The 12,180-nt window shown below is 45.4% G+C and overlaps 2 protein-coding genes across 2 annotated transcripts in view; one reads left to right on the top strand and one right to left on the bottom strand.

Moving 5' to 3' along the window:
* The first annotated feature begins 730 nt into the window (after positions 1-730).
* SFT2D3 (SFT2 domain containing 3) lies at positions 731-3,758 on the top strand. The gene has a single exon (XM_054038909.1). It carries the CDS (start codon positions 794-796, stop codon positions 1,451-1,453), a length of 660 nt encoding a protein of 219 aa, XP_053894884.1. The 5' UTR covers positions 731-793; the 3' UTR covers positions 1,454-3,758.
* Positions 3,759-6,191: 2,433 nt separating this feature from the next.
* Positions 6,192-12,180, bottom strand: part of WDR33 (WD repeat domain 33) — a 98,773-nt gene continuing 92,784 nt past the window's right edge. Inside the window, exons 19-22 of the mRNA XM_054038906.1 lie at positions 11,209-11,375; positions 11,007-11,099; positions 7,860-8,045; positions 6,192-6,840 (exon numbers count right to left, since the gene is read on the bottom strand). Coding sequence (XP_053894881.1) covers positions 6,611-6,840; positions 7,860-8,045; positions 11,007-11,099; positions 11,209-11,375 — 676 coding nt within the window. The 3' untranslated portion in view covers positions 6,192-6,610. The remainder of the gene's footprint in view (positions 6,841-7,859; positions 8,046-11,006; positions 11,100-11,208; positions 11,376-12,180) is intronic.

The following is a 12,180-nucleotide window of genomic DNA, read 5'->3' on the forward strand; positions in this document are numbered from 1 at the left end:
TGAGGTTCTTACCCACGAAAGCTTATGCTCCCAATACTTCTGTTAGTCTTAAAGGTGCCACAGGACCCTCTGTTGCATTTGAGGAAAAGGATAACATCATTAAAGTTTCAACACATCATCCCTTCAGTTAAGTTCTTGAGCTCACAATAAACATCCCTGAGTTTCCCAAGAAACCTTATAGCAAAATCCCTGAAGAGCATACATACCAAACAAACAGAATACAAGCATAAATAATATTAAAAGAAAACAAAAACTCTTACAGGCCTCCTTGATAAATCAAAAATATATTTAAAAGAACACAAACGTAATGCTCGCGCTCTCTCTCTCTCTATATATATATATAAAAAAACCTTTGCAGGTCATAATTAAAATCCCCCTTAATTCTACCTTTTTCACGTGGCTAATGAACACCCCAACTGACCCAGTGGCAGCCCATGACCTCTGAGCTATTGAACCAGCTCAATAACTACAACCTCCTTAAAGCTTTGAGCAGCCACATTGATCCAGGCGCGAGGGAACAGGGGGGAGGATGGTTAGGCGTCGCACGCGGGGCTCCGCTCAGAGAACTACCTCTCGCCCCAGGTCTACGCCCTTTCCTGAAACTGGGGAAAGTCACGTGATTGATTGTGCCATGTGACAACATAACCTCCACCGCCTGTCGGGCTCTACGGAGTCTTCCAGTAACCCGGATGTGGCTGCGCCTCATTGAGGGCCTCGAAGAACAACGTGTCCCATTGGCGCTGGCATTCACATCCGGGTCTTTCCCTGCCTGTTGCTGCCCTCCCCCTGCAAGATGGCGGAGCTGAACCGGCAGTTACAGGAGTACCTGGCTCAGTCTAAGAATGGCAGCGGCCCCGGCCCCGGCCCAGCGGCCCCGAGCTCCTCGCGGCCGACGCCAGATGCAGCCGACGCCGGAGGGAGGACGTGGCTTGGCCGGCTGAGCCCCTTCTCAGGCCGTTCCTCCTCTTCCTCGTGCCCGGCGGCCGGCTCGTGGCCCTGGGCGGCCGAGCCGGACCCCTGGCTGCCGGGGCTGTCGCGCTGGCAGCGGCTGGTGGGGAGCGCGCTGTGCCTGTTGCTGGCCGCGCTCTGCTTCGGCCTGGCCGCGCTCTACGCGCCGCTGCTGCTGCTCCGCGCCCGCAAGTTCGCGCTGCTCTGGTCGCTGGGCTCGGCCTTTGCGCTGGGCGCCGCCGGCTTCCTGCGGGGGCCGAGCCGCCTCCTGCGGGAGCCCAGCCGCGGCACCGTGCTCTACCTCAGCGCCCTGGCCGGCACCCTGTACGCCGCGCTCGGCCTGCGCAGCACCCTGCTCACCGCGCTCGGAGCCGCCGCCCAGCTCGCCGCCATCGCCGGCTGCCTGCTCGCCCTGCTGCCCGGGGGCCCTACCGGCCTGCGCTACCTCGGCGGCCTCCTGGGCGGCTTCGTGCGCCGCCGCGTCTCCAAAACCCTGCCCGTGTGAGGGCGCGGGACGGCGTGCGCCGAGCAGACCCGGATGGGGGCTGAGAACAGCGGTCCCCACCCCACCCCCAGGACGGATCTTTGCTGCTGTCCCATGAGGCCGATCCCCCATCCCTGCCGGGCGGACGCGGAGGACACGGCTCTCTGTCTGAGCAACCGCCTTTCTGAATACAGGGCCACAGGCCATCAGCATCACGGCCCTCTAGTGCGGCTCGCACGGCTGCCTCCGCGGGGTATGCGGCTCGGAGGCCGCAGCGGGGCGTGGGTTTCCTGCTGCTCGGGGGTAGGGGGTGACTGAGCGACAAAGCCAGTGCGGGTTTCCCCCCTTCCCACGGTCCTATTGAAGGCAAGTTCTTCCTGCACAACCGGTGCGCTGTGATGAGGCACTTGGGAGCTGCGCTCTGTTCGTGCGCCTCCTGGGGACGGGGACCTGTACAAAGACACTTGGCTCGGCTGTAAGTCGGCAGAAGTTACTTGGGAAAGTTCAGGAAAAACTAATCAAACTTGACAGTTAATGTGGACAACAGGAGCAAAACCGACCAAAGGAGGGAAGAGTTTTGCTTCTCCAAGGACCAGTGTTGATGGAGCTGTGGAACATTTTCTTCTCCCTACCTTTGAACAGTGCAACTAAAATCTTAAAGCTGCATCTATGACTATACATTGTTGTTCTTTTACCGTATTCACGTGTAACATTTTTGTGTGCCATCATTCCCAGTCCTATCTCAGTATATGCTTTGCCTGATCAGTGCAAAATGAGCTTTGTAGTAATATCCTGGAGTCTGTGTCCTGTTCTGGGTGGTAGATGACAGGATTACCAGATTCCTATATCAAGTGTAGGATCACATGGCTGATACTTACTTACTTTGAAGTGGCCTGTAAGAATACAGAGCCAAGCATATTGTTGATACTAAACTCTACCCATAGTATAATGCTTTGTTGTACTCCTGAGCCTTGCAGGATTCACTCCAGCTTGAGATGTGCTGATACCAGGTGCCTCATAGGAAAATCTGTTTATAGATATCCATGAAACTTCAAAAAAAAGTTGGGTGTATATAGAGAGCTCCTGTTTTTGGAGTTTGTTTTTGGATGTTTATTTTTAACAATTTTGAGTTCTAGGTAGATGTCCAAAAATTTGAGGTGGGGGTTGGACCAAAAGTTGGTCCTTCTTTGTATACTGTAATGAGTAATCTCTTTATTTTTCTTAGTGTGCTTTAATGTAATACTATTTCAGATAGTGCTACTTAAAGTGCACTAAGGAACCTTTTATGCACCCTAGCAGGGTCTGTGTGGACCTATTAATACACAACATATGTACTTTAGAAATCACACACCCGTAGTCTGCATTACTGCTGTGTTGATCAGCCCTTAGACACAAGTTAACCATATCCAGTATTGATTGGATAAATACTGTTTCTCTTTTTGGAGCAGGGGTTTTATTGGTTAAAACCTAAAATCAGCTCTAGATACATATTACGAGAGATGTTGTTTCATGACATCTTTATATCAGATTACAATTGTAAAGAGTCAAAAATGTAGTGATCAGCTGTAATTGCAACCATCTTTGATTGGCTTATAGGGTAGTCCAGTGAATGTTGACATACCCATTCCATTTAACTGTCTTTTAAAAAAAAAAAATAAATAAACCATCCCTGACCTTCACTGTATTGAAAACAACATGAGCATTGGCCTGCTAAACCCAGGATTGTGAGTTCAATCCTTGAGGGGGCTATTTAGGGATCTGGGGCAAAAATCTGTCTGAGGATTGGTCCTGCTTTGAGCAGAGGGTTGGACAAGATGACCTCGTGAGGTTCCTTCCAACCCTGATATTCTATGAACATTCTTTAACAAGCACCATTCATAGAGGTGATGGATCACAAAGTCATATCCTTGGACAAGCAGGGGCATACCTCTTTTACGTAGGGAATCACAAAAAAAGTGAAAGCCTATCATAGAGACCATTTAGTTCTTTGCAGTAATACTGCCAGAATGGTGCTACAGAAGCTTTTGCCTCCAGAGCTGCAGAGTCAGTTCCTGAAGTCCTTGTCCATTGGTTCTAGGAGTCGGGCAGGCACTGCTTATTTAGCAGTGATGCTTGTAGCCTGACCTTGAGAAATAGATGGGCTAGTAGAGGCTGGGCATATTGCAAAAAAACATACCTGAGTATTCTTATAAGATACTCTCTTCTTAAGTAGCATCTGAATCTACTCATTTAATATTTGCACAGAACTACAGTAAACAAATGCTTAACTTTATAAATTGTACATCTATTTTAATAAAATATTTTTATACTAAAGTGTTAATCTAGACAGTAGCAGGTCTAGTGTTTTTTTTTTAAACAGCAGCACTGAATCTGTCTTCCTGTTTACTTTTATAGTTTCATTTGGATTTATATTGGTGTAATATCAGATTAGTGTGAGATTGCTTCTAAACTAAACCTAGGTTAAAGTTCTTGGATGAGATTAACTTTTTTAAAATGTAGGTTAAAATATTTACAGTAAAAGCCTAGTAAATCCTTCATCTCTCTGGTAAAAGGTCTTATATGGAAAATGACAAAATCCTCCCACTACCGGAAGCTGGCCACAAGAACCTCCAACCACTAATCTACTCCACAGGCTACAGTTGTAACAGGGACAGTAGATCTGCACAGATCCATTGGGTCACAGCAGTGCATAGCTCTATAAAGAGCTGAGGATGTCCTGGTTCTGCCTCATAGGCATTTTCTTCCCTTCCTCCCCCCGAAAGCAGCAGAGCTAGTGTGGCTCTTCTGCATTATGGACTTAAAGATATTACCCTAAAGTTAACAAGAGCTTTTGTGTACCAAGTGTGACCATATCCACGTGGCTTGTCTTAAGGGAGCTCAAAGCTTTAATTTAGAATGGTGTGGTTTGTGGAAGGTAGTTTTTCCTAAAATCCACTATTAAGAGTTAAACAGGGTTTTAGGTTAAAGGAGACCTGCAGAGGAAAAACAGGGTTTTTGAAATTTTTTTTTTTTAAACCTCATTTCTAGTGTTTTCCTGTTGTTGGGCTCAGATGTATGGAGTGAGTTTTTCAGCCCTTAACTAATGGTAGAGTGGTTGCTGAGTTTTCTCTTTTCTTCCAGCTGTTTGAATTACAATATTTATCTTCCCTTTTATTACATCCTAACACAACTAGGATCTGCCTTGAGCTGCAGAAATTAATTTACACAGATAAGCTATAACCTTCATCAGAAGTCCCTATATAGAAATTTAACCTTTTCTTTAAGCAAGAAGCCACGAGCCTGTGCCAAGCCTGGCTCAGAAGAGTCTGCTAAACTGTTCTGTGCGTATCATTTCCTTAGGGCTACTTCTCTCTTCAGCCATAGTATAATAAACTTTGTAAGCTGACCACCTCAAATATTCTGGAGCATTTCTTGTGTCACTGTATCTGCAATAAAACAATTAGGCAGTGTTCCTATTCACTACCCTGTGACTCAGTCACAACTGTTCTGTACAATAGAAGCATATATCTGAATGACAGCTGCTGAGTAAGCAGGAATGTGAAGATCATAGCAATTCTCCTTCATCTATGCTTTGATCTGTTTAAATAGAGTTCCTACAAATATCTCAAATCCATAACCTAATTAGACTGTGGACCGGGGAAGGTAGATGGCTTGGCAAAGTAAGTGGGTGAAGGAGTGGCTGCCACAGCCCACACTCAGAGTGAGGATTAATTTACTCTTTCCTTATGATTTCTTAAACAAGCTCCCTCAGCCCTACACTTGTTTTTCCTTAATGTACTATTTACCCTAGGGGCTTGTGAAAAAAAAATTACTAGTGCAAATATGAAAAGGATGATTAAAATACCACTATCAGCCACCTCCCACATTTGATCTTGTTTCCTAATGCTATAGGGTGGGAAATCTGATTTTCAGGAAGAGGCTAGCTCTAGGTAATACTAATTTCTTAAATGAGGTTTAGGATACTTAGGTAGCTATCTTAGAAATACTTTAGACAGACATGCTGGTGGATGAAGCCAGATAATCTCTCATGGTGATAACTGAAACACCATAATTGGTAAACAACTTTATTATGAAATGCAAATAATTGTAATGTTGCAATGGCACTAAACAAAATCCTGTGGAGAATACTTAAAAATCTTTAAATCAGGGTGGCTTAATGGTTCAGAATGCACCAGCTTGTAATTTAGTGGCCATTCCTCATTTCTCTGCAGCGTGGTGTGTACTACTATAAAAAATTATATACATCCCTGTTAATCAAGATGCCGAATGTCTATTGCTTATGGTGTAAAACTAACACCATGGAGAACAAAGGACAGGTCCCTTTGCAAGGCTTGAATCAATGAGGATTAGCAGGAGCAGATGAACATTGAATGTGCAAACTGGATTAGGATGCTTGCTCATATGATCTATAGTTCAAAAGAAGCTTTTCACAGCATTCCCCATATGTCCTTTTACGAAAGGTAGGAGAGGGGGCATTGGTGTGGTTTTGGTTTTTTGTTGTGTATGTATGTACTGGACTCAACTTCTTCACAACAGATAACATTTTTTAATAGCACAAGAATGTTGCTAAAGGTGTAAAAATAAAAATTCTCAAAACATGAAACCCCAACTGATTGTATTAAGGCATTAGGAACTGTACTGTAGAAACTTCTAGAGCTAGTCCTATGGTGCCATGTACGTGACATATGGAAATTCTATGGAAGATGGGGTGTTTTGTAGTTTCATGGAGAGTGTAAAGATAAAGAATCACATACTGCACTGATTTTTTGTTAATTTTTGCGCAAATTACATTCTGTATTCATACAAAAACAACTTTTTTCTGACAAACTGTACATATAGAAACAAGTTTCCACCTGGACATGAACTGAAATCTGTGGAGGTGCTCCATGTCTCACAACACTAAAAAAAATTCCAGCTTTTATCTTTACAAAACAATGCAGGTAAAAGTTGAGGAGAAAGAGGTGGAGAGGATGAAATAGAAAGCCAGCTACCATGTTGCTGCTAGCAGCAGTCGCTTGATCTTAGGAGAAGATCCTTGTTAGGAACTAATGCACATTCAGTTATCCCAGTTAAGAGTCCAGATTTGTGGAGTTGCAGAAGTACTTTCTCGAGTCCACAATAGGTGTCTATTTAAACACTGTCCAATAAGGAGAGGGTATCATCCAATCATAGCCTCTTCTATCGGCCCCTTCCACCACCCCTGGATGCTCCTCGCCTTGACTGGCCAGAGTTCATGTTACTGCCTCTTCCCCAATTACTTCCACTCCTCCCTCCTCTGGAAGGGTTATTTCCTCCTGCAGGGCCTCCAAAACCTTCATCTCTGTGGAATCCATCATGATGGTCTCCTTCCAAAGAGCTAGACCTCCCAGACTTTGGCACTCTCTGTGGAGGTCCTGAGCTTCCACGTCCTAAAAGATGAGAACATTTAGTTTTTGATTTTATAGTTTACCACATCCCTCTCAGGCTTTTGAGGGTTACCCCAGGCTTAGACAAGTGTTTGGGTTCAATTCCCCTATGATACAATCCCTCACAGATTATACAGAATGTGAAATCTGACATACTGGTCTCCAATTTTACATTTCTTCCCTCAACACACAATTTTTCCTACCACATACAGATTTATATCAATATGACAGTCCTTGAGAGGGACAGCTACAAGGCAATTCCTCTGGAGCTAAGGTACTGCCGCACCTCATTGATCAGCAAGGACCTTGTTAAATAAGAGAACACCGGGAAATGGAATGCACAGGCTCATAAGCACTTGAGAGACCCTGAATAAAATATTCAAATCCAGATTCTCTCACTTGGCAGCAGTCCTATTTTGGCCCTGTTTTGCATACTTCTCATTCTAAATAGGGTGTTGCCTAAACCCAGTAACAACATCTGTTCAACCATTTGGGGTAGTAATGAAGGAATTAGAGTAGTGTCCCTGAAGGAGGTTTATCCTCCTTTAGCCAGTTCTGACAGGGTGCAGTTGAAAGATGCTATATTCTACTGTGGGGCATAAGTATGATCTGCATCTTCTCTTGTTCCCAGGAAAGAGGACTGTCTGTTCCGCACAGCTCACTTTAGATGACACCAAATGCAAGAGAAAAACAGGACTCTTGCCCAAAACAGCAGGGGTAGTAATTTGAGGAAAAAATGCTTTGCCCACCTATCCTCTTAGCTAAGGCATAACTAAATATTTTTTGTTCCACTTTAACAAAACTTTTGAGAGGCACAGCATGCATGGTTCTGTACAAAACAAGAAAACATGATTCCTGTCTCAAAGAGTTTACAATCAGTGTTAGATAAATTCATCTTCAAATGACCTTCCCACCACAAGACTGATGGCAGCAGGGCCTGCATGAGGAATTCTGCAGAAGTGCACTCTGCAAAAACAGTATAAACCTATGTGAACTTCTCAGTACCGGTTAGTTCCCCTTACCTTTGCCTCTCTCCTCTGGAGGTGCACCTGGAGCTTCCATTTCTCTGTGATCAGATGTCCCTGGTCCATCGTGCCAGGGACGTTTGCGTGGTGGCAGTGAGGCCATGTCCATACCCTGAAGTGAGGAAGAACGCTCTCGGCTGGCAGGAGACTGTCCATCATGAGGAGGGTGATCCTGACGGGAACCTGCCCATGAAGAGAAAAGACAGTCATGAGTAACATGCAACTGATGGGCACAAGGAATCTAACATTCTTCCTCTGTGTAAAAGATACCAAAATAAATGTATATGCATTCTACAGTCTTTAGCAATTTCACTCATGGCAAGGACATTATCTCACTGCCCTTATTCAGAAAACACATGAGCCAGTTCTTAACTTTTCAGAGCATCTGCTCTTTAAGGTGCACATATATACCTCTGTTCAATATTTCTAAAGATACCCATGAAAAATATATATAATTAACAGACAAATAACTGACAAAGAGTCCTGTGGCACCTTATAGACTACCAGAGGTATTGGAGCATAAGCTTTTGTGGGTGAATACGAAGTGGGTATTCACCCACAAAAGCTTATGCTCCAATACGTCTGGTAGTCTATAAGGTGCCACAGGACTCTTTGTCGCTTTTTACAGATCCAGACTAACACGGCTACCCCTCTGATACTTGACAAATAACTGCATCTTTATAGATGAATTAATGTAAGAGTAGAAGGAAAGATAAGCGTGTGCTGTCATAGAATGCCAGACTAGGTGCAATTTCATATTTGTAGCAGAAAGACCAGGTGGTAGGAAACATGAGATATGAAGTGAGAACAAACTGAATTTAAACAAATGAGGGAATCAGGCTGAAAAGGATGATTCTAAGGGCATGTCTTCACTAGCAACGTTAAAGCACTGGCTGTGTAGTCGCGGCACCAGCGCTGGGAGAAAGCTCTCTCAGCGCTATAAAACAAAAAAAAAAAACCACCTCCATGAGGGGAGTAGCTCCCAGCACTGTAGCACTGTCTATGCTGCCATGTTACAGCGCTGAAACTTGCAGTGCTCGGGGGATGTTTTTTTCACATCCCTGAGTGAGAAAGTTGCAGCGCTGTAAAGTGGCAGGGTAGACAAGGCCTAAGTCAGAAGATGCAATGGATAGGCTCAAAATGTTCATTTCAAAAGAAAACAGCCTCATATTTTAAAGAGGCAAAAATCAAGCATTGCTTGAGTCAGGACAGAACGCTCCAGAATGCCATTCTGGCACTTTTTTGGGGAGCTGGAATGATGTTCCAGTACTTCAGATAGTTGTAAAGTAAACCAGTAATTATTCATGCTAAAAATATTGGAAAATGACCGCTAAAGCATGTGATGTTGTGGCTTGTCAAAATAATGTGTTCTGGCACTTCTTTTTTTAGCATTTGAGCACTGAAATCCAGGTGTGCAACTTTTCCTTCACTTGACATTTGTATCATGATTTTTCCATTAGTTTTCTATAAAGTTCCAATTGCAAGTTTCACCCTCATCCTGAATCCCCATTCATATTGTTTTGTTTATCAACACTACTACCAATTCTGAAGCCAATAAACTGTCAACAATCACTGCAGCTGATAAACATTATCCAGTGGATAGGTAAGATACCCCCAGTGATCCAGCTTCAGAAAAAGATTATCCTAGTATTAATACATGCCCAAAACATATGAGCTGATAAAGACAAATGCACCAGCCAGTCCATAACACAGGGGTGGGCAAACTTTTTGGCCCGAGGGCCACATCAGGATTGCAAAACAGTATGGAGGGCCACGTAGGGAAGGCTGTGCCTCCCCAAACAGCCTGCCCCCTGCCCCCTATCCGCTCCCTCCCACTTCCCACCCCAACTGCCCCCCTTAGAACTCCTGACCCATCCAACCCTCCCCCCCCGCTCCTTGTCCCCTGACTACCCCCCCCCCCGGATCCCCGCCCCTAACTGTCCCTATCCAATCCCTGTCCCGACGGCCTTGCCCCCATCCATACCCTGCCCCCTGACAGGCCCCCCGGGACTCCCACCCCCCTCCAACCACCCTCTGCTCCTCATCCCCTGACCATCCCCTTCCAGGATCTCGTCCCCTGACTGCCTCCCGGAACCCCACCCCCATCCAACTCTCCCCTGCTCCCTGTCCCCTGACCGCCCCCTCCCAGGACCCCCTGCCCCTAACCGCCCCCCTGGAACCCCAACCCCTATCCACCTCCCACAGCCCCTTTTGGAATGCGGTCCTGCGAACCTGGGCGGAGGACTCAATAGGAGCAGAAGCAACTGCGCAGCCGGAGAGAAGCTGCAGTTTCCCCTTCTCTCTGGCCTGCTGCGCAGCTGCCCGGTGCGCCTCCTGAATCCTCTGGCTGCGTTCGCTGCGCTCCTGCCACCCACACGGCCTGCCTACTCTCCTGCCCCCGCAGTGCAGCCCTTCCCCCCCCCGTGGAGGGTGTGCCGGTGCTGAGCTGCCCAAGTACCCGGCACTAGGGCCCCCTGTTGTTGGGGGGGCCCCATGCCAGGCACCCTGTGTTCACTGTTAAATCTGCCCCTAAGCCGCGCCGCCCAGCTGGAGCCAGCCACGCCGCCGCCACAATGAGCTGAGGCTGTGGGGGAGGAGGGACAGCAGAGGAGGGGCCGGGGCCAGCTGGGAGCTCAGGGGCCGGGCAGGACGACCCCGCAGGCTGGATGTGGCCTTCAGGCCATAGTTTGCCCACCTCTGCTATAACGGAATGAGGTTTAAAAGGATGATTGTGACAGGCAATATTGAATGGGCGCTATTGTATTTCAAACTAAAATCAAACTAAAGTGACAGAGGGAGGCCAAGTTCAGTCTTTGATGGGACAGCTGCATATAGAGTCCATTACATGTTGAATAACTTCGGAACACAGAAAAAGTAGCATCATGTTGCTAATGGGGAAGGACAGAAGGAGAATGATCAACAGAGCTGCAGAATGAGAGATGATAAACTAGGAATTTACAGAACAGTTCTAAGTAACAGCTACATAAGAGTAATTACCAGCCATTTTCTAAAGATAGTGTCATCACTGGAAATGACGATTGGATGTTTTTCCAGTTCAAAGAAATTAATGAAAGATAGTTCTACAGCCTGTGTTATACAGGAGGTCAGACTAGATAATCACAATGGTAATACCCCAGTTTTTACCTGGTTCTCTGTTTCCATCCCAGGATTCTGGTTTCCGCCCTCCTTCAAAGCGGGGAAACTCATCTGGAGTGGGAAGTAGACCCTTTCGGCCTCCTGTGAAGTAAGAAACATAGGACACTGTACTCATTAACTATATTAACAACTTCGGCGCTATTGTCACTGACTTTCACATGGGTTTCAGTTTGGAAGAATGTTCACTTACCTCTCGGAGCACCTCGACCTCGCCCCCGACCACCATGATCTCGTCCTCTTGAGTTCTCATCTGATGAGTTAAAATTGTCTTCTGGCCCAAAGTCTTCTGGCCCAGGAAAACTATCCCTTCCCCTGGGTCCCCGCCCCTCATGTCTTGAGGGTGCTCCTCTTCTGAAACTGCAAGAAAGAACACGGTACAAACACGTTTTTTATGCAGAATTTAATCACTAATGAACTAAAGGGTCATTTTCAATTTAATAATTAAACTTGTGTCTGAAATGTTTACCTACTATTGTTACAACATCTACAATTATTAGCACTGGAAGAGATTAGTGGGGAAAAAAACTTCTCGTTTACTTTGTGCTTATTCATTTTCATTGTTTCCCCTCTTCAATTTTCTCCTGTTGTTTGTTCAGTCTTTCACATAGGAACAAGGAAGAGAAAAAGACTGACTAGACTGCAGGTAGACAGTGTCCATTTAATGAAAAGTGAAAGGTTAGGGAGTGATGGTGGGTGTGAGTAAGGAGAGGTTCAAGTTCAGGGCCAATTTTTTTTTTTTTTTCAAAGTGGGATGAGTGAAATTCCTTAAAATGTGATGTGCTAGCACCTGTATTTTTTTAAAAAGCCATTTCCTTAGTAATGAAACCAAAAGTAAAAATACAAGTAACAAAAGAGTCTCATTCCATGGCTAGATAGAAGAATTTTAATTCCTGAATCTTACTCAATTTGGTTTCTTTTGCTGGCATAAAATTATCTAAAATTTATAAAGCACCTTTTATCCCGAAGGGTCTCTGTAAGTTTTACAAATTTAGCAACTGATTCTGGAGTGCAGCCACCTCTGTGGTGATGGCAACTGTTTAACAGTGCATAGCAATATACTGCAACATGAAGAACAGTTTATTCAGTTGAAATACTGGGGGATTTAGTCTGGCAGAATACAGTTATCCAAAATCATTTTGGTCGGGGCAGTGAAGTAACACTT

This window comes from Malaclemys terrapin, chromosome 9 (assembly GCF_027887155.1).
Source record: "Malaclemys terrapin pileata isolate rMalTer1 chromosome 9, rMalTer1.hap1, whole genome shotgun sequence".
NCBI lineage: Eukaryota > Metazoa > Chordata > Testudines > Emydidae > Malaclemys > Malaclemys terrapin.